This window comes from Oryctolagus cuniculus, chromosome 13 (genome assembly GCF_051225735.1).
Source record: "Oryctolagus cuniculus isolate XC-2025 breed Fujian yellow rabbit chromosome 13, ASM5122573v1, whole genome shotgun sequence".
NCBI classification, from domain to species: Eukaryota; Metazoa; Chordata; class Mammalia; order Lagomorpha; family Leporidae; genus Oryctolagus; species Oryctolagus cuniculus.
The window spans coordinates 4,014,350-4,037,068 of NC_142879.1; the positions used below are offsets into that span (position 1 = coordinate 4,014,350).

The 22,719-nt window shown below is 44.9% G+C and overlaps 1 protein-coding gene across 6 annotated transcripts in view; it reads left to right on the forward strand.

Moving 5' to 3' along the window:
- The window catches only part of PLA2G4A (phospholipase A2 group IVA), a 158,663-nt gene that overhangs the window by 42,401 nt on the left and 93,543 nt on the right, over positions 1-22,719 (forward strand). For 3 of the 6 annotated variants that reach the window (XM_089311213.1, XM_089311212.1, NM_001082072.1), the window contains 1 exon segment: positions 3,603-3,684. The exons of 2 other annotated variants lie outside the window; for them this stretch is intronic. In XM_089311213.1, the coding sequence (XP_089167339.1) occupies positions 3,603-3,684 (82 nt within the window). 6 annotated transcript variants of the gene reach the window in all.

Here is a 22,719-nt window from a genome sequence, read left to right on the forward strand (position 1 = left end):
TACTGCAGATTATATTGTCTTGAATCAGATAGTGTCCGATCTCCAGCTTTGTTACTGTCTCTCAACATTGCACTCACTATTCTTGGCCTCACCCTGTAAGTATTCAAATCAGTTTATCATATTTACAAAATAGGTTACTGTAATTTTGACTGGTACAGTGTTAAATAGGTCAAGTCAAGAACAAATGACATGGTGACACAGTGCTGTGGCACAATGGGTTAAAGCCCTGGCATGAAGCGCCAGCATCCCAAATGGATGCCGGTTCTAGTCCTGCCTGCTCCTCTTCTCATCCAGCTCTCTACTATGGCCCAGGAAGGCAGTGGACGATGGCCCAAGTTGTTGGGCCCCTGCACCTGCATGGGAGACCCAGAAAAAGCTCCTTGCTCCTGGCTTCGGATCGGCGCAGCTCTGGCCATTGCAGCCATCTGGGAGTGAACCAACAGATGGAAGGCCTCTCTCTCTGTCTGCCTCTCCTCTCTCTGTGTAACTCTGACTTTCAAATAAATAAATCTTTTTTTTTTTTTTTTTTGACAGGCAGAGTGGACAGTGAGAGAGAGAGAGAGACAGAGAGGAAGGTCTTCAAAGGATATTCTTGACTGTATTGAATCTTCTTGTCTGTGAATATGGAATATCATTCAATTTATTTAGTTCTTTGAGTTCTTTCCTGAGTTTTGTAGTTTTCCTTATATAGATCTTGTATATACTTTTCTAAATTCAAACTAAGTATTTCATTTCTGGAGATGCTAATGTAAATGATGTTGTGTCCTTAATTTTTTTAAAAAAGATTTTTTAGGCCGGCGCTGCGGCTCACTAGGCTAATCCTCCGCCTGCGGCGCCAGCACACTGGGTTCTAGTCCCCGTTGGGGTGCCGGATTCTGTCCCAGTTGCCCCTCTTCCAGGCCAGCTCTCTGCTATGGCCCGGGAGTGCAGTGGAGAATGGCCCATGGGAGACCAGGAGAAGCACCTGGCTCCTGGCTTCGGATCAGCGCGGTGCGCCGGCTGCAACAGCCATTGGAGGGTGAACCAAAGGCAAAGGAAGACCTTTCTCTCTGCCTCTCTCTCTCTCACTGTCCACTCTGCCTGTCAAAAAGAAAAAAAAAAGATTTTTTTTAAAAAAATTATTTGAAAGTTAGAGTTAGAGAAGGGGACAGAGATCTTCCATTTGTTGGTTTACTCCCCAAATGGTCGCAACAGCTGGGGTTAGGCCAGGCCAAAGCCAGGAACCCAGAGCTGCTTCCAGGTCTTCCCCATGGGTGCAGGGACCCAAGAAATTGGGCTGTCCTATGCTGCTTTCCCAGGTGCATTAGCAGGGAGCTGTATCAAAAGTGCAGCAGCCAGTTCTCAAATCGGCACCCATATGGAATGCTGGTGTCACAGGCAGAAGCTTAACCCACTATGCCACAACGCTGGCCCTATAATTTCAAACTCCAGTTGTTTATTACTGGTATATGGGAAAACAATTGACTTTTATATGATTTATCTATTAGTTCCAATTTTTAAAAATCAATTTTATTGGTTTTTATACATAGATAATCTTGTCATCTGTAAACAAAGGGTTTTATTTCTTCTTATTATACTTTATTCATTTTTTTTTTTTGTTCTTGCATCAGCTAGGGCTTCTAATTCAATGTTGAAAAGGAATGAGGAGAAAGGGGGTAGCTTTGTTTTGTGATTTTTGTGCCAAGTCTTCTAAGTCTCTCAATTAAGTGTTTTATTGACTGTTGACTTTGTGGTGATATTTTTCAATTTGAGAACTTTCCTGTATATTCATAGCTTGCTGAAAATTCATTATCAATGTGTATTTAATTTTTCAAATGCTTTTTATGCAACTATGGAGATGGTAATATGCTGTTTTTTTTTTTTCTTCTTGAGTCTGTAAATATGATGGATTATAGTAACTGATTTTCAAACATAGCTGGAACAAATCCCACTTGGTCATGGTTCATCATTCCCTTTATATACTGTGGGACTCAATTTGTTAGTGTTTTGTTGAGTAGTAGTAGGTAATGGGCCATTCAGATAGTCCATATCTTCTGGTAAGTTTTGATAAATTGTCTCTTTCAAAGAACTAGGCCATTTCTTCTTGGTAATCAAATTTGTAGGCATAGAGTTGTTCATACATAATATTCCTTTTATTAGCCCTTTAATATCTATGAGGTGTGTAATAAGATCTGTTCTTTCATTTCTAATATTAATTTGTGTCCTCTCTGTATTTTTCTTAGCCTGGGTAGGGTTATGAATTTTGTTGATCTTTCCAAATAAATGTGGTTTCATTAATTTTCTCTATTTTTGGATTTTGTTCAGTTCTTCTCTAATTTTTACCGCTTTTTATTCTGCTTACTTTGAATTCAGTTGGATTTCTGTTTCTAGTTTCCTGGAGTAGAAGCTTAGTTTATTGATTTTAGATATTTCTTCATTTGTAATAGTGTGTTCAGTGCTATGCATTTCCCACTGAGTGCCTCTTTCACTTCATCCTACACGTTTTCATAAGTTGTATTTTCGTTTTCCTTCCATTCCAGATCTTTCAAATGTCTCTTGATACTTTTTCTTGACTCACATTTTAGAACATTTCTATTTTCTTTATAATTGATATTTCCCTGTATGTAGAGCAATACCTGGGCTAATCAGAACTTTTCGGCGTTGAAGATACTCCTCTTTGAAAATAGAGCTGACTAAGCATCATCTTGAGAGACTGTCAGGCTTCTCTGCCTCTTTGAACAAGGTCACGTCCCTCGTGTGTGGCTTCACCTCCTCATACCTGCGCTGTGCTGTGTGTCTGAACACTGACCGCCCTGTGTGTCGTGAACTCCTCAGAGGCTGTTGAGAGCTGTGCAGCATGGCCCTGATGTCCCGCGACCTGGTGCTCATGAGTTGGTCTTTGCTTTCTACACTTGCTGAATTTCTTCTCACTGTTGCAAGTATGTTAGTCACTTTTAGAATCAGTTATGGACTTTTTAACCAGTTAAGCAGCCTCTTCAAATTCGGTGAGGCAGGCTTCCCCAAGATTAACACAGAAAACACTTGCGCCTTCAGGACTTCGCCACCTCTCCAGTTGCTCTGAGAACTGTGAGTTCTGGCTTCCCCTTTCTGTTTCAGTGAGTAAGGTTGTCTGATAACTAATTTCCACTTAGGTGGGGTGTTTAAAAAAGCCTTCTACCTGTTAATATTTATTATGGCATGCACCTATTGGGCCAACAGAGACTTGTAACATCGCTACTCATGGTTTATAATGGATTCCATTCAACAGCAACAACAAAGACAAACAAACCTAAATGAGGCCGTCTTGCCCTGAGCCAGGCACCCCAGCACAAAGCCTGATTGTGCTCCTGGGATGCCTGTGGTGCTCCTTTCCATCTGTTCCCAAGCCCTGGGCAAGCCTGACAGCACAGAAGGGCCAACAGTCGAGCTGTCCTGACAGTTTGAAGTGGGATCCGGACTTCTCCATGACTCCCTGGTGGGAGAGAAGGGAAAGCAAAAGAGGGGCCAGCCATAGGATCAAAGCATGTTTCTGGTCTGTGTGCTGCGGATTTTCAACGACAACTTTTTAAGTTATTCCGAAGGAAGCCAGAGCTTGTTTTAAATCGACTGTCATTTGTTTGCAGGTGGAGCACCAGTATTCCCACAAGTTCACGGTAGTGGTGTTACGTGCCACCAAAGTGACAAAGGGGGCCTTCGGTGACATGCGTAAGTGCCTACTTGCTTTGCCGTTTGCTTCAGGGGCTTGAGTTCCCGGACAGCCAGGAGCTGTGCCCTCCTCAGCTGTGGTTGCCTTTGTGTAGATCTTTGAGTGATGGCTCTCTGCGCAGTGTTCTGATGCAGCTTTCTGTCAGCACGGCGTTTTACCCTGGCCGTACGTGAGCTGCGCACACTTGTAGTCACGTCTGATGACTCTCCTGTGACGTGTAGATCTTTGCAGTTCAAGGAGATTCTGTTTAGTTCTATTTTGGGAAGAGTGCTGAGTCCAGAGCTCAGCAAGCTGGAAGCTGTGGTACATACAGGATTAAAAAGCTGCAGTTTCTCTTGTTCTCATGCCTCGGAATGTGTAGATGATGCGGGACACAGCTATAGAAACTTGTCTACGACTGGCAGCCGAGATGCTGTGAACCCCAGCCTGAGAATCCTTTTTTTCTTTTTTGACAGGCAGAGTTAGTGAGAGAGAGACAGAGAAAAAGGTCTTCCTTCCGTTGATTCACCTCACAATGGCCGCTATGGCTGGCGCGCTGCGCCAATCCAAAGCCAGGACCCAGGTGCTTCCTCCTGGTCTCCCGTGTGGGTGCAGGGCCCAAGCACTTGGGCCATCCTCCACTGCACTCCTGGGCCACAGCAGAGAGCTGGCCTGGAAGAGGGGCAACCAGGACAGAATCTGGTGCCCCGACCGGGACTAGAACCCGTGGTGCCGGCACCGTAGGCAGAGGATTAGCCAAGTGAGCCACGGCACCGGCAGAGCATACTGTTGACTTGACTTGTCGACAGTGTTCTTCATGCTTTAAAACAAGTATTCCTTGTTCATCTTATTCAGCTGGCTGGGATTCATGTATGTGGAAGTCCAAAGATTATGGTGATGAATTTGGTGAACCTTTAGACTATGGCCAAAATATGGAAACAGGCAATTCAACTTTCAGAACAAGGTTTGGAGGAAGAACAAGATTGTCATTGATCGGTCAGGGACTCAGGGAGGTTTCCCTGCTGTAATGAGAGCAAGACTTCCCAGGCAGTGGAAAGGGTCCATTCAGAGGTGGAGGAAGGGCAGAGAACTTGTAGGAAGTAACCAGCCCAGTATTGCTGGTGAAGACACAGCCCAGGTGCAGGCTTGGGACATAACAGGGTGACAGGCCCCAGTAGGACAAGGTCTAGCACTGAGACCCGATTGGCAGCATCTAGCCAGCAGGTGGTGTGACTGATTTTTTTAATTTAAAAATATTTTGGCTGTAGTGTGTTTAATATATTTAGGGGGAGGGGTGTACAGAATATTTTTATTTTGTTTCCAGAGAATAGGAGGGACTTGAGCTTGTTGAAATGGCAATGAAAGGCCCACAGACAGGGAGACATTCAAGAGAGAAGGTGAGGTCTGCCCAAGCCATCCAGGACTGCAGTGTCCAGGAAGGTGGGGAATAGCACAGGTGAGGGGAGAAATGAGAGGTGGCATCTAGTGGCATGCGTTTGGATGAACAGTGGCTTTCATGAGAGAGAGAGAAGGGTGCACTGGCAGTTGCCTTGGGGGCGTCCGGATCAAAGCTTTGTATTCTGAGCTTTGTCTCGGATCTGACCCCTCGTTTGCCGATCCTTTTCCTAGGTTACTCTCATTTTCGGTTTTAGGATGCCTTGCATTGTCTTCATTGTACATACGAGCTCACTGGATGAAGGCCCCTTTGAAAGAGCGGCACATCTGAAATCCTGTATTAGGAGTAGTGTCCCCTTGAACTTACAGAAAAGACACAGACCCTACTGCTGAAAAGTGGCATGTTAGAAGCGCCCTTGTTCATTCTGCTACCACCGTGCCAGCAGCTCATCAGGCTTGCAAAAGACAGGCCTAATTTGCCTTTGCCAGGGTGGTTGTTATCTCTTAGACAAAGCAGCGGCGGCTCTTTTCTGTCCCAGAGACCAGGGGTGTGACGCTGGAGATGAGCCTCAGGGCAGGTGCAAGGTGCTCCGAGGGTCTCTTTCCATGGGGGTGAATCAGATTCTCTAGCAGCTTTCGCTGGGGGCTTCTGGTGATGTATCACAAGTAGCGCAGGGCAGAGCACGAGCTGCAAGGACCATCTCCAACCTGAGTCAACACTGGCAGGATGCTGGAAAACCGAGCCCGAGAGAGCCATTCGTCACGCAGAACGGGGCACAACACCGGCGTGTTAGACCTCTGAGCTCTCTTTCTAACGAAGCATCCGTAGAACCAAGAGCCGCTGCGGGCTGGCTGCTGACCGCGGCAGGGGAACGGGCCTGTAACGCCGCTCTGCTAAAGTAGTTTGTGCAGAATTTGTGATTTACTCTTGTTTAATTGGGTCATTGCATGCCATTCTGGAGTGAAGGAAGCTGTTGCCAGTCTGTTACATCAGCTGTGTGAGTTCTTGCAGGCAGCCAGCAAGAAGCGAAGGGGAGTTTTGGAGAAGAGATTAGTGGCAAGGCTCGTCTAACTGGGTGAGGACTTGCCGGTGACAGCCACGTTGCTTCTGAGAAGTTACAGGGAGCTCTAACGAGGAAGGACCGAGGCTTTGGCCGTCAGTGTCCTGAGAGGAGACTTGATGCTATTGCTTGGTGAATTTGAGCTGCGCAGTTTAGTGTTAGTAACAGTCAGTAGTTACCCAGTAAGCCCAGTTTGGGATATTTGTCTATAACCGTTCTTTAAAGAGCTACTAAGCCTATAGAAAGTGTTGCAGGATCTGTGAAGAGCAGGCTAGTATGTGCATTTATTTACAAATGTCTGTAACGGTAAACAAGAGCACAGTGGGGACTTTCCCAAGGAGCCACACAAGTCAAGCAGCTAATTCCTGGGAAAGGATAGGGTCAGGTTTTTTTTTTTTTTTTTTTTTTTAAGATAGTGCTAGGGTTAAACTTGCTTTTAATGTTTACCCTTGATAAATCCTCCTATCCTGGCCAGTAACATTTAGAAATGGCCTTCCGTGTTGTTGAAATCAGTGGGACCCCGTGGATGTCTTTCGAGGTTAGAGCTGACGTTTTATTCACCAAGTCTCACCAGGTGTTCGCCGAGGGCTGTGGCCCAGTAAGACGAGGTGGCTGCCAGTCTTTCCTAGGTGTGCACCTGAGCTCGGTGCCACTCAGTGTGTCGTCTGTACTCGGGGCCCCAGGCCGACCTTGCTGCACTTTCTTATGCTGGTGGTTCACATGAGGAGAGTCAGGGTCAGTGCTGCACTCTTTAGCTGCTTGCATTAATTTGATGATATTCATAGAATGCCCACTTGTAAAGTTACAGGAAGTCCTCATAGATGTGACATATAACAGGTGGCGTGGCAACTTCTCTCTCTCTCTCTCTCTCTCTCTCCTTTAAAGATTTGTTTATTTGAAAGATAGAGTTACAGAGAGAGAGAGAGGGAGAAAGGGATTTTTCATCCCCTGGCTCAGTCTCCAAATGGCTGCAACAGTCAGGGCTGGGTCCGGTAGAAGCCAGGAGCCAGGAGCTTCATCTGGGTCTCCTATGTGAATGGCAGGAGCCTGAGCACTTGGGCCATCTGCTGCTGCTTTCCCAGGTGCATTAGCAGGAGATGAATTGGAAGTGGAGCAACCAGGACTCAAATCAGTGCCCATATGGGATCTGGCACTGCAGACAGCGGCTTAACCTGCTACACCCCAGTGCCAGCCCCTTTAGTTGCTTCTTTTAAAAAATATTTATTTGGAAAGCAGAATGACAGAGAGAGGGGGAGACAGAGAGACTTCCATCTGCTTTATTACCTCCCAATGGCTAGGGGTTGGTCAGGGTGAAACCTGGAGCCCAGAACTCCATCTGGGTCCTCCACTTGGGTGGCAGGGACCCAAGTACTTGGGCCGTCTTCTGCTGCTTTCCCAGGCATGTTAGCAGGGAGCTGGATTGGAAGCAAAGCAGTGGGACTCAAACTGGCACTCTGATGGGGATGCTGGCATCACACGTGGCAGTTTGATTGGCTGCATCACAACACTGTCCCCATTTTACTTTATTGACTTGAAAGGCAGAGTGAGTGGAGAGAGAGAGAGAGAGAGAGAGCGAGGGAGGGAGGGAGGGAGAATGGATCCACTTTATGTCTGGTGCTAAGCATTGGAAGCATGGATGTTGAACTGTGTGTCCTCCGTTGTCCCTTTCCACTTCTAACACAAGAACTGTGTTTGAGGATGGCCTCCACGACACTGACTTGTCAGGGTGGAGTGTTCCTTATGCCTCAGTGACAGGAGTCCCACAACTCTGGCCACAAATCTCACTTTATAACCAAAGGAAGCAGCTCACACGACGCCATGGCGGCCTCACTGGATTTCTGCTCCTTTGATAGAGTGTCAGTAAAACACCCATCGTGTGTGATGATGGCAGCTGGTATCATAATTCAGAACTGACAGAGCCATGCTTCATTTTATTTTTTTTATAATGATTTATTTTATTTATTTGAAAGTCAGAGAGTTACAGAGAGAGGTAGAGACAGAGAGGTCTTCCATCCGCTGGTTCACTCCCCAGATGGCCACACGGCCGGAGTTGTGCTGATCCGGAGCCAGGAGCCAGGAGCCTCCTCCAGGTCTCCCACGTGGGTGCAGGGGCCCAAAGACTTGGACCATCCTCTACCGCCTTCCCAGGCCACAGCAGAGAGCTGTATCGGAAGAGGAGCAGCCAGGACTCGAACCGGCACTCATATGGGATACCGGCGCAGCAGGCCAGGGCGTTAACCCACTGCACCACAGTGCCATTTCCACCATGCTTCATTTTCAAAGATGAAATCTGGTAAAGAATGTTGGTAAAGAGATCTTTAAATGATAAAATGTATACAAATGTTAGGGCTGGCGCTATGGTGCAGTAGGTTAATCCTCCGCCTGTGGCGCCAGCATCCCATATGGTCACTGGTTCCAGTCCTGGCTGCTCCTCTTCCAGTCCAGCTCTCTGCTGTGGCCTGGGAAAGCAGTAGAGGATGGCCCAAGTCCTAAGGCCCCTGCACCTACATGGGAGACCAGGAAGAAGCACCTGGCTCCTGGCTTCGGACTGGCGCAGCTCCAGCCCTTGTGGCCATTTGGGGAGTGAACCAACAGGAGGAAGACCTTATTCTCTGTCTGTCTCTCTCACTGTCTAAAACTCTACCTGTCAAATAAATAAATAAAATCTTTTTAAAAAATGTATACAGGCGTTGGAGATCTTTCATACCTAACTGTGGCTATGTACTGAGGTTTCTTTTTTGGTGCCTTCATAGGACACTGGACTCTTCATCCTTGTAGAATTATCATGGTGCATGTTAGTGCTTCTGAGGGTAGTTGTAGGATTGTGGGTGGATCTGTTTTTTTTTTTTTTTTGACAGGCAGAGTGGATAGTGTGAGGGAGAGAGATAGAGAGAAAGGTCTTCCTTTTGCCGTTGGTTCACCCTCCAATGGCTGCTGCGGCTGGCGCATCGCACTAATCCGAAGCCAGGAGCCAGGTGCTTCTCCTGGTCTCCCATGGGGTGCAGGGCCCAAGCACCTGGGCCATCCTCCACTGCACTCCCTGGCCACAGCAGAGAGCTGGCCTGGAAGAGGGGCAACCGGGACAGAATCCGGCTCCCCGACCAGGACTAGAACCCGGTGTGCCGGCGCTGCAAGGTGGAGGATTAGCCTAGTGAGCCACAGAGCCGGCCCAGATCTGGTTTTTTTTAGATATTCAAATGCAGATTCGGCTCAGTAGGTGTAGGGGAGCACTCTGTATCTGTAACCTGCAAGCCTTGCAGGCCTCGCTCATTGTGGACCGCTGCTGGGTTCAGGCACATGTGGGTCCAGGCAATGTCTGGGTTTCTGTTTGCTTCCCTGAGGTCCACAGGGCTTGTGAGCAGAGAAAATACTTTAAATGTTTCAATTTTTCTGATTTTACTTTTTAAAATGAGATCACTGTAAAATCCTTAACACTTGTTATTTTTAAAATTCTAATAAATATATGTGATTAATGACTCACCCCATGATCATTAGGAGTGTGATAGAAATAAAACATTTTAGATCTGAACTACAATTACATTTTATAATTCTGAAATTCTTTTTTTAAAAAAGGATTTATTTTCTGTTTTGAAAGGCAGAGTGATAGAGATACAGAAACGGAGAGATCTTCTTCCAGCTACTGGTTCACTCCTCGGATGTCTCCAGTGGCTGGAGCTGGTCCGGGCTGAAGTCAGGAGCCTGGAACTCCATCTGCATCTGTCATGTGGGTGGCAGGGGCCCAAAGAGCCATCATCCAGTGCTTTCCTAGGCACGTTAGCAGAGAGCTGGAACAGAGTGCTCTGATATGGGGTGCTGGTTTTGCAAACGGCAGCTTAACTAGCTTAACTATGCTGGTCCCTGAAATTCTTTTATACTAGAACCATGATCATACTAGACTTCCAGCAATGGAAAAAGAACATGTATGTTTTATTGTTCAAAGACCACAGTGCTTAGGTAAAGTTAAATGCTCAAGTGTATGGACTGATCCATATACACACATGTTCCACAGATAGCTGTTTTCCTCATGTACATGAAGATATCTTCTGTAAGTATTTTAATATAGCTTAATGCTCCCCCCAGCTTAACTTGTGATTAGATGATATTTGGTACATGGAGTGTGTGACTCCATGTAACTCTTAACTTTGCTTTTAATCACTGCAACTTGTGGCATACTATTTCATTCTTCACTGCAAGAGCTGTGGGTGAGAAGTGACGGGTCTGTGAGGTAACAGAGGCACGTGGCCGGCAGGAAGTTCAGGTTACTCTGTATTGCTGTTAAAAACATCCCCTTTCACATGTTGGCAGAGAATGTAAGTACAAAACCAGGGTGATTCAAACGGAGTGAAACACTTTTTATTTTTATTTTTTTATTTTTAGTATATTTATTTGAAAGGCAGAGAGGGAAAAAGAGAGAGACAGAGATCTTCCATCTGCTGGCTCACTTCACTTCCAAATGCTTGCAACAGCTGGAGCTAGACCTGGCCAAAGCCAGGAACCCAGAACTCAGTCTGAGTTGCCTGAGTAGGTGGCAGGGACCCAAGTACTTGAGCCATCACCTGTTGCCTCCCAGGTGTGCCCTAGCAGGAAGCTGGAAGCAGAAGCGGAGCCAGGACTTGAACCCAAGTGGTCTGTTGACTGCTGCGACACAGCCCCTCCCTGGACACTTTTACAGCATTTTAGGCCATGTGCCTTCTTGTGGGAGTTCCTGAAGAAATGGGGTTTTACCACCTCAGAGCCTTGTGGAGAGAAGGAACACATGTAGCTTCAGTTCCAGGGAGCTGTGCACTCTGATGTGGGCTTTGGGACGTGAGGGGTGTGTGTTGAACGTAAGATGACTACAGGTTCCATTACAAGTCGGCTTTGGCTGCATGTCCATATTTAAAATAGTAACTGAATACTTTTCAGTTAAAATTTGAACACCTAAGAATAATTGTGTGTTAATCACAGAGTTCAACCAATAGTACTAGAACAAAGCAAAGAGAAAATACTAAAATGGATAAAGTATTACATTGTATATCAACAGTCAGGACAAGAGCTGATCAAGTCACTGTTTCTCATAGTGCCCATTTCACTTCAACAGGTATCCCCTTTGGTGCTCAGTTAGTTGTCGCCGATCAGGAAGAACATATGATATTTGTCCCTTTGGGACAGGCTTAATTCACTCAACATGATGTTTTCCAGATTCCTCCATCTTGTTGCAAATGACTGGATTTCATTGTTTTTGACTGTTGTATAATATTCTATAGAGTACATGTCCCATAATTTCTTTATGCAGTCTACTGTTGATGGGCATTTAGGTTGGTTCCAGGTCTTAGCTATTGTGAATTGAGCTGCAATAAACATTAATGTGCAAATAGCTTTTTTGTTTGCCAATTTAATTTCCTTTGGGTAAATTCCAAGGAGTGGTATGGCTGGGTTGAATGGTAGGGTTATATTCAGGTTTCTGAGGAATCTCCAGACTGACTTCCATAGTGGCTTAACCAGTTTACATTCCCACCAACAGTGGGTTAGTGTCCCTTTTTCCCCACATCCTCACCAGCATCTGATGTTGGTGGATTTCTGAATGTGAGCCATTCTAACCGGGGTGAGGTGAAACCTCACTGTGGTTTTGATTTGCATTTCCCTGATTGCTAGTGATCTTGAACATTTTTTCATGTGCCTGTTGGCCATTTGGATTTCCTCTTTTGAAAAATGTCTATTGAAGTCCTTGGCCCATCTCTTAAGTGGGTTGTTTGTTCTGATGTTGTGGAGTTTCTTGATTTCTCTGTAGATTCTGGTTATCAACCCTTTATCTGTTAAATATAAGAGTGGGAATAAGAGAGGGAGGAGATGTACAATTTGGGACATGCTCAATTGGACTTGCCCCAAATGGTGGAGTTAGAATCATGCCAGGGGATCCCAATACAATCCCATCAAGGTGGCATGTACCAATGCCATCTCACTAGTCCAAGTGATCAGTTGCAGTTCACAGTTGATCACACTGTTAGGTCTAAGAGTCAAAGGGATCACACAAATAAGTCTAGTGTCTGCTAATACTAGCTGATAGAATCAAAAAGGGAGAGAACGATCCATCATGGGAAGCGGGATACACAGTAGACTCACAGAGTGGCAGATGTCCTAAATAGCACTCTGGCCTCAGAATCAGCCCTTAAGGCATTCGGATATGGCTGAAGAGCCCATGAGAGTATTTTAGGCATGGAAAGCCAAGACACTCTGGAAAAAAAAAAAAAAAAGCAGACCTAAATGGAAGATCTCTGAGAGTGAGATCCCAGTGGAAAGAACGGGTCCATCAAAGAAGGAGGTACCTTTCTCTGAAGGGAGCAGAGAATTTCCACTTTGACTATGACCCTGTCAGAATAAGATCAAAGTCGGCGAATTCAAAAGGCTTCCATAGCCTTGGCAACTCATGACTAGAGCCTAGGGAGATTACTGACACCATAAACAAGAGTGTCAAATTGTTAAGTCAACAATAGGAGTCACTGTGCACTTACTCCTCATGTAGGATCTCTGTCCTTAGTATGTTGTCCAATGTGAAGTAATGCTATAACTAGTAATGAAACAGTATTTTACACTTTGTGTTTCTGTGTGGGTGCAAACTGATGAAATCTTTACTTAATATATACTGAATTGATCTTCTGTATATAAAGATAATTGAAAATGAATCTTGATGTGAATGGAATGGGAGAGGGAGCAGGAGATGGGAGGGGTGTGAGTGGGAGGGAAACTATGGGGGGGGAGCCATTGTAATCCATTAAACTGTACTTTGAAAATTTATATTTACTAAATAAAAAATAAATAAATAAAAAAATAGTAGCTGAATACTAACGTTTGCAAGAAATATTTGATTTTTGCTGTGTAGCTTTATATGTAGATACTTCACAATTTCATGAAAAATAGAATTAAAAGACAAGTTTATTTTGGTGCAGAAGTTTTGAAATCCATGCATAGTTTTTGTTTATGTTTTTAAAGATTTATTTATTTGAAAGCGTTACACACAGAGAGAAGGAGAGGCAGAGAGAGAGAGAGAGAGAGAGAGAGAGAGAGAGATATAGGTCTTCCATCTGCTGGTTCACTCTCCAATTGGCTGCAACAGCTGGAGCTGCGCTGATCTGAAGCCAGGAGCTTCTTCCCGGTCTCCCACACAGGTGCAGGGGCCCAAGGACTCGGGCCATCTTCTGCTTTCCTAGGCCATAGAAGAGAGCTGGATTGGAAGCGGAGCAGCCAGGACTTGAACCGCGGTGCCCATATGGGACGTCAGCATGACAGGCAGTGGCTTTACCTGCTACGCCACAGCACCGGCCCCTAGTTTTTTAATATGTGTTTTCCATGAACTTTTTGTGGTACCCTTGTATGTCTTTGTAGCCCCATGGGGCTTTTACTCTAAAAGTCAACACAGTATTTTGGTGTGAGTCCTCTCCATGTTTATGCTCAGGGCTGTGAAACCTCACCTTGTGTGAGTTTTCTACATCAAAGAATTTTGACTCTGCACCCCTACTCCCTGGACCAGATGGGAGGAGTGTGGGTGATCTCCCTTTTGTCAGGTCCTATAGGAATTCCAGGCATTTTGATTTGCATGCAAGTTAGGAGTGGGACCCACTTGAAGTCTTGGCAAGGGCCGCCATTGCTGTCCAGCCTTCTGTTAAGTGTTGTTGTCGTGGGTCCTGGCCTTCCACCTTGACAGATACTGAAATGCCTCCCAGAGTAATCCGGTCTTCCCGAGAGAGAACACACCTCATCCCAGTCATCCTGTCACCATTCTCAGGTGACAGTGCTTGAAGTCCATACTCCAAAGCCATCCTTTAGGTATTGCCCTGCTGTGCACCAAGGACAGGAAGACTGGGTTCCCCATACTTGTAGAAACTCATGAAAATCCCAGTTCTGAAGAGTTTTGGGGAAGGTAGCTTGCGTTCTCCCAGGATTGCTCCCCATTTTAATCTTCTTCAGAGGACCTGGCTCTCAACAGAAACACTTGATAATTCCCTGGGGAAGGGAGCTTCAGCTTCCAGTCTCTGTAAGCCTTGGGATGAGAGGCGGCCGTTGGGTCTGTGTGCAGAGGAGCGTCGTTTAGTGCTTGAGTGACATAGAGAAGTCACCAGGGACAGCACATGCCCTCAGCCTGGAGCCCTTCTTGCCTTGCACAGTGGTCAGAAGCTTCAGGGAGGCAGAACGCCATGGTCTACAAAGGCAGCCTCCTCTGCACTCTGTGTGCTTGGGCAGAATCCAGAGTTGCTACATGTGATGAATTTACAAGGGACAGCTTTAAGTAGTTCCTGCATAGATGGAAGTAAACGGTAATGCAAATTTTCCATGAACTTTTGATGCTCCTTCATGTACCTGATAGATAGTAAGTGATCAATCAACAGTACCAGTTCTTGGGAACATGATTTCACCATCAAGGAAAAAAAAACATTTCTTTCTTTAAAAAAAGAAGATTTATTTTATTTATTTGAAAGGCAGAGTTACAGAGAGAGAGAGAGAGAGACAGAGACAGAGAGAGATGTCTTCCATCCACTGGTTCACTCCCCAGATGGCTGCAACGGCTGATGCTGTGCTGATCTGAAGCCAGGAGCCAGGAGCTTCTTCCAGGTCACCCACACAGGTGCAGGGGCCAAGGACTTGGGCCATCTTCCACTGCTTTCCCAGGCCATAGCAGAGAGCTGGATCAGAAGAGGAGCAGCCGGGCAGCCCATGTGGGATGCCGGCGCTTCAGGCCAGGGCTTTAACTAAACTGCTGTGCCACAGCGCCGGCCCCAACATTTATTTTTTAAGCAACATCTTTGTATCATTCAAGGAATACTTTTTTGGGGTAATCTGTGTCCTGGGATGATTCTGTTTATCACCTTGGAGACAAGACACTGTCATTCTGAATTTCTGCGTTGAGCAGGTTGTTGGATCCTTCTTTCTGTGCTGGAGAGAAGCTGGTGGTATTATGGTGCTCCCGTTGGTAAGATTTCTGAAACTGCTTAAGGACAGTTTGCTTCTGTGCTCCTCTGGCAGGTGTCCCGGTTTCCATTCACTGCCACCTTGGAGTGTCATCATGTACTTGTAAAACTGGGGCCTGTTTTTTACCCATTTCCTGAAGAGCTAGTGGTTAGCCCCAAGTCTGGCACTGTAGTGAGAGCTCAAGAAATAATGAATTCATTAAATAAAAGATAAAAAAAAAAAAGAAGTGAATAGAAAAAAAAAGAAATAATGAATTAATGAGTAGAATACAGAAATGTATAACTGTTTTCTTGTTCTTACATATTGCTTTCTTTATTTCCTTACTAAGAAAAGAATTCAAAAATAAATTTATTCTTCAGTTTTTTGGTAGATTACAAGTGCCTCTGTTATTTCTATCTACAGTTAACCAGAACGTCTCTAAGGTTCCGTGTACATAAAACTTTGTAATACCTTTGGATTAATTCAGTTAATCTTAGGTTAATTATGGAGTTTCAAATCTTATTTTTTTGTAAATGACATTGTTACTGTCCTATGGTTACTTGCTTCCTTACGGTATTTTTTTCTGACTGAAACTAGTATCAGTCTTAGGATTTTTATTGGATACAAATTTTAGTTTACTAATGATTTTGGAATGTTTTTGGGCATCTAATCTAGATTTAAAAAATTCTAAGTCTGATGAAATTATTTCCCAATGGTCTTTTCATGGGAAATAATTTCAGGATGAGTAAAGTGTTCCGTAACACATGTCTGCTCCATATCTCTTATCTTGTGTTTTCTGTGTAATGGAGAAATACAGTGTGTTGGAAGCCCCACAGTTCATCCACTTAGAACACCGTGCAGTTTATAAAGTTGACAAATGATCTTTTTTCCTCTCTATTTCAATTACCTTAGATTTTAAAATTTGTGTACATTCATATGTAAATATATGTTTTAGGCTTGATGAATGTAGTGATTAGTACTGTTCTGTGATGTTCCCATTTCATTGATTATTTTTGAGTATAACCAATAGAATAAACAGAACTATATTGTAATAGTAAACTTGCCAAGAGTAGGGTCCCATGGAATGAAGAGTGTGCTCCAGTAAGAACAGGTATGCAACCCCGTGTTCTGTATTATTTTTCCCAAGCCCTCTCAGAGATTTGTCCTCCTCATCTAGTTCCTTATCATACATGTTTCATACATGAACTTCTTCATCTTAAACTACTTTTCATTTTAGCATGTCAGTGTTCTACCATGTGAAGGAAAGACTTAATTACCTAATTTTGTTACTTAAGAAAGAGAAAGGGGTATAGGGAGAAAGAGATTGGGAGAGAGGAAGAGAAGGAGAGTGCTAACATCTGGTGGTTCACTCCTCATACGCCTTCAGTTGGCAGTGGTCAGGCGAGGACAGACTGGAGCCAGGACTCCCATGAGGATGACAGGAACTGGGGCCATCATGCTGCTTCCCAGGGTCAGCATTGGTAGGGAGCTAAAGTAAGGAATGGAGCCAGGACTCAAACTTGGGCTGCTCTGGGAGGATGATGATATGGGTACCCCAAGCAGTGTCTCAGCTACTGTGCCAAATGCACCACTCCCCAAATAAAATCTTCTACTAATTTCATGTAAAATTTATTCATTTTATTTATTTGGAAGACAGGGACAGAGATACAGAGACCTGGCGACAGCTAGCTAGCTGGCTAGATAAGGAGATGGAGAGCTTCCATCTGCTAGTTCTATCCCCAAATGCTTACAACGTCTGGAGCTGGGTGGCGTCAAAGCAAGGAGCAAGAAGCTCAGTCCAGGTCTCCACTTGAGTGACTGACAGGGTCCTAGCTGCTTGAGTCATCACCTGCTGCCTGCCATTGTGAGCACTAGCAGCGAGCTGGGATTGGGAGTGGAGTCGGGACTTGAACCCAGGCACTCCAGTATGAGATACAGGCATCCCTTGCAGCTTGCCAATTGCTATATCAAATATCTGCCCCTAAATAATGACGTGTTTATATGAAACATTTTACATGAAGTTCCAGAAAAGATTACTTTTTTGTAATGTTAAAGGTAATTCAAATTTACAGTTACATAATGAAATACAACTTCGAGATTAAAGAAATATAACCCTGGGGTCCATGCTGCCACTTCTGATCCAGCTCCCTGCTAATGGCCCGGGAAAGCAGAGGGGGGTGGTCCAAGTACTTGAGTTCTTCCCACTCCTGTGAAAGACCTGGATGGAGCTCTGGACTCCTGGGATAATCATGCCTGGCCCAGCCCTGGCCATTGCAGCCATTTGGGGAGTGACCCAGCACATGGAAGATCTTTCTCTCTCTCTTTCTCCCTCTGTCTCTATACTTTTGCCTTTCAAATAAATTTTATTATATATATATATGTGTGTGTGTGTGTGTGTGTGTGTATCTCCCTGTGCCTATCCCTATAAGCCTTTCTTATTAGTACCTCTTCAAGAAATGCTGAATATTCATCATGTGCTATGCACTTAGTACATAGTGTCTTGAAGAAGTAGAAGAAAAATAAATATAATACTATGGTAGATAGTGTTGTTGGCTGTGTGTTTCCTACTGAAGAGGAAGCATGGTGCTGTGGGTGTGGTTTGTCCCTGGAGTGTCAATGTTTGGAAGCGAGGTCCCCCATCTGGTGACTAGAAAGTTGGGGGGACCCATAAGAGGCAGAGCCGAGCACAGGTGCCTGGGTCACTGGAGGCGCTGTCCTTGGAAGAAACGGATGTTCTTGTTGGGATCCTGGGTGGTGCCCCGGAAGGGGTGTTGTAGAAGAGTGAGTCTGGCCCTCTTGTGCTCTGGCTTCCTGTCTTGCCATGTGACCTCTCCCACTTGCATGAGCTCCTGCTGTGATGCGTGGTGCCATCCCCCATGGTGTGATGTGACTTTGGGACAGAATCATGCTGTTTGGACCTTCAGTCTCCAAAACTGTGAGCTAGATAAATCTCTTCTCTATAGAAGCTGTGGTGTGGTATAGCAACAGAAAATGAGTTAATACACATAGCTTAGTGCTTACAGCGAGGACTCTGGAATGGGCTCCATTGGATTCAAATCTTCTTCCACTATGAATTTAACCATGTGAATTTTGGCAAGTTACTTGGCTATGATATGTCTCAGTTTCATCATCTGTTAAATGGAGGATTAATCGTATTTTCCGTCTAGTTTTTCTTATGAGATTAAGTGATATTGTGACGAAGTGTGCCTATTGTGTTTAAGTAAACAAAAATACCAAGCAGAGTTACTAGGATTTTACTTATGCTTCATTTATTCATTTCAGTGATGCTATGCATATGTGCTGATTTTATTTTAATTTTGCAGATGAAGACATTAGTTAAAGATGGTGAGTACTCAGACTCTCCCAGCTGTTGTGTCTGGGACTAGAACTGACACTTGTCCGATGTGTTCCTGCGCAGGGGCTTTGCCTTGGAGTGATTTATGGACAGCAGGAAAGATGACGGTATCAGTTGTTAGCACGATATGTCCCCTGTCAATTGAGAGTGGAAGCTGTTGAACTGTCTTCTGGTTATTTGGTTGATGGTACTTTCTGATAGTTTCACTTCCTTTTACAGAAGGAAACGTGATAATAGAAAGCACTGTTTTCACTTTGAGGCTATATGAACAATGAAAATAAAAGATGAAGTTCAAATTGGAGGCTCTGCTTGATAAGGATTTCAGAATAGGATCAATGAAGCTGCTGTTGATTTTGAGTGAGAGGAAGAGGCTCTTGCCTACCTGAGTTGCTGCACCGTGTTGCATTTCCTCTTGGGCTTTGCTCTTTCCCTGTTGTGTCTACAGAGCCACGTGGCTGCTGCACTGACCTGCTAGCTGCAGCACTTCCGGCAGTCTCGAGGGTGGCTTTTCAGCTGCCACAGACACAGCAGTTCCAGTTTGGAGCCCTTTCTGGAAGGTGAATGGCTGTTCCTTGTCAACACGTCGCCTGACTTTCTGCTGAGTCTCTGGAATTGTGGTTTTTTTTTTTTTTACAGGCAGAGTGGACAGTGAGAGAGACAGAGAGAAAGGTCTTCCTTTGCCGTTGGTTCACCCTCCAACGGCCACCGGTGCACCGCGCTGATCCGAAGGCAGGAGCCAGGTGCTTCTCCTGGTCTCCTATGGGGTGCAGGGCCCAAGAACTTGGGCCATCCTCCACTGCACTCCCGGGCCACAGCAGAGAGCTGGCCTGGAAGAGGGGCAACTGGGACAGAATCCGGCGCCCCGACCGGGACTAGAACCCGGAGTGCCAGCGCTGCAAGGCGGAGGATTAGCCTAGTGAGCGGTGGCGCCGGCTGGAATTGTGTTTAAGGGGAGGTAAGCTGAGCTTCCAGGATTCCTTTGGTTCTTTGCATTCAGTACTTGGAAACAAAGGTTAAATACAAGTGCACTTAGAAGAAAGGACTGACCATGTTGAAATACAAGTAAGTGAGCACGGCCACGAAACAGCAGGACGACTGAGACCTGTTACTGAGCAGCAAGAAGATAGGAAGGGAGAGTCTGTGCCGGCAGTCAAGGTCACCGCTTGCACAGGGTGTCTCAGGATTAGTCCACCCTCCAGGCCCTTAGCACCATCTATTTTGTCCCTGGTGTGGCAGTGGATAGTAGGGATATGGTCCCTGCCATTTTGCAGCATACAATTTAATGGAGACAAAACCAGGCGGGAGCCATCCATTCATTCATATGGAGTCATTCATTTGTATGGATTGGACGGAGCAAAGGGCTCTCTTCAGCAAGGGTGGGTGAAATCCTGCAGCTGTATGACCTCCTCCCGCTCACTGACTGACTCTGAGCTTGTTTATCCACCCAGTGCTGGGATCTCAGCAGTCCCCCTGCAGCAGCAAGTTGGAGCTTTCTGTGGTCATCTGTCCTCTGGGCAGAGGTACACACATGGAGCCTCCTGGGGGCGTGGCTGCATTGCTGGTATTACCCAATGGGAGAATGGAATGGCCGATTGACTAGGGAGGGTGGACTAGATAAGCAACAGTGCAGAGGACGTTTCATTCCCCTTATCCCTCCGTTGTGCAGTCTTTGGATTTTTATCTCGGATGTTCTTAGGACAAGGACATCGGGAACGACTTTCTGCTATCAGCATTAGAGGAAACGTAACGCTATGCACGTGTGAAAGTACAGCAGTGTTCTGCTGGACAGATGTTTCTGCCAGCAGTGTGCCTGTGTGGAATTTGAGAAATGTGTAGATTCCAACGTTGGCCCGCAGAATGTTCCCAAATCTGGGGAGGAGGGTCACTGACCAGAAGGGGAGCTGGGGTTTGGAAGGGCGCGTTTGGGGGTCTTCCTACCCATCACAGGCCTGACTGCACAGTGAATTGGTGTGGAAAGCAGTGACCAGGAGTGATGTTGCTAGCCCAGGGAAGGAGTCAGTATTTGAGCACTGAAAAATACTGAGACTTGGAGACACATGGGATGCAGTAGACATGAGGAAAAGAGAATGGCCCTCGGGTTTCTAGGTCTGAAAGCTACCATGAAATAAACAAGAATTCAGGAAAAATAGTCAGTTTTTGCTTTCAGTTTTTTTTTTTTTCATTTTATGTTGCTTTGTTTTGTTTTGAATTTAGGGCAAGAAAGGTTGTAAGAAAATAAACTTGTTCTGTTCATAATGAGTTTGAAGTATTTTCAAGGCATTTAAGGGCAACTGTAAGATCTCAGAATAGAGGTAGGTCTCACAGATGTGATCTTGGGGGACAAGGAAATTTACGTGAAAACCACAGCTAAGGGAGAGTTCACAGAGACTCAAAACTGATCCACAATGATTAAAAAAGATGAGAGCCTTTCAACACATATTAGTGCTGGATTATATATGACCATGCGATCAAGGACCTGATATCTGTCGTGTTTATCCTTCCTCCTCCTGTCAGCCTTGAGGAAATGAAGGAATGTGTGTGGCTGTCATTTAAATGCTGGAGGTGGTTGGCATTAGTGGATCTGCAATCAACTAGGCCCCAGGATTGATGTGTGCCCTGCAGCCGGGGACTGTATAAATAACTGTGAAAATTCCTTTACAAATTGTCTGACTCCATGAGCAATAGAATTTGTAAAGGACTCATTTCCTTTTGAAGGATTCTGAGGAAGACATAAAAACTCGTGAGAGATACAAAGAGGAAGTACTTAGAGGGGAGGTAGGAAGTCACGAGGTGATGATCTGTGAGGCACCAAAGGAGAAACTTTAACCAGAGACACTGCATTTATGCTAAATAAAGTAACTATTGAGAAAAACGCATCCACACTGAGGTCATGGAAGGGAGAGCAGACTGATTAGGGAGGTGCAAGAAGACAAAGCACAGAGTCTGGAAATGTATGGAATAAAGGGATTTAAGACAGTAATAATACAAAATATATGGAATATAAATAGTGTAAAATGCATAAGCAATACTTATATTTCCAAAGCACTTATCTTTCCAAAATACTTTATTGAGGCAAAAAAAGGTCTTGAGTAACTTACAGAATTAGTGAAATTTTGTTCATGTTTTAAAGGATGATTATAGATTATAGATTATGATTTATAGGTTGAAAAGAGGTAGCTTGGGGAAGACCAGTATTTCCAGATTAAATATAGAGCTGGGTTAATACCTGAGATACGTATGAGTGGAATGGCATGGAATTCGGAGAACAGTATGTGGATATTTTTTGTGAAACTTTTTTATTCATTTTACTTTTTAAAATGATATATTTATTTATTTGAAAATCATGGTTTATAGAGAAAGAGAGGAAGAGAAACACACACACACAGGGGGAGAGAGAGAGAGAGAGAAAGAGAGAGAGAGAGAAAGAGAGGGAGGGGAGGGGAGGGGAGGGGAGGGGAGGGGAGGATTCAATCCTTCATCCACTTGTTTATTCCCCAAATAGCTGCAATAGCTGGAGCTGTCAGAGAGGGGGGGGGGGGAGGGGAGGGGAGGGGAGGGGATCCTTCATCCACTTGTTCATTCCCCAGATAGCTGTAATAGCTGGAGCTGTCCAAAGCCAGGAGCCAGGAGCCTCCTCTGGGTCTCCTACGTTGGTGCAGGGACTCAAGGACTTGGGCCATCTTCCACTACTTTCCCAGGCCATAGCAGAAAGCTGGGTCAGAAGTGGAGCAGCCAAGACTCTAAACTGGTGTCCATGTGGGATGCCAATGTTGTAGGCGGTGACTTTACCCACTATGCTACAACACCGGCCCCTAAATTTTTTTTTAAATACAAAGGGAGAAATTAATATGAATAGGTGCATCTTGAAATGATAAGGATATTTTTCGAGTTGTGGGGAGGGAAACTGAAAGATTACAACTCCTAGTACCCTTTTATTTTCCAGGGGAAGTGTAAGTCTGACTTAATCCCTCACATGGGGAATAGTGAGTAGGGCAGATGGTCTGAAAAATGATAGAAGTTTGAGCAGCCATCTGAAAAAGAAAAAAAAAGAAAGAGGAGGAATTAGTATGCTTTTTGTCAAGTTAAGAACTAAAAGGTTATCAGTCTGTGCTAAAGTAACTAATGGAGAACGTTCATTTCTTCTAAGAGCAGCTTCAATATGCATGTTAAATTAATTTAAAAAGTCTAAAAAGGTTTGAAAGCCACGGAGTAAAATGAGACTTGAGGGAACCAAGACCTCAGAGAAAAGAAGTCATTGAAATAGTCTGAGTATTCCACAAGCCACGTTGCCTTCCCTTCAATGCCAGCATCTGGGAAAGTGG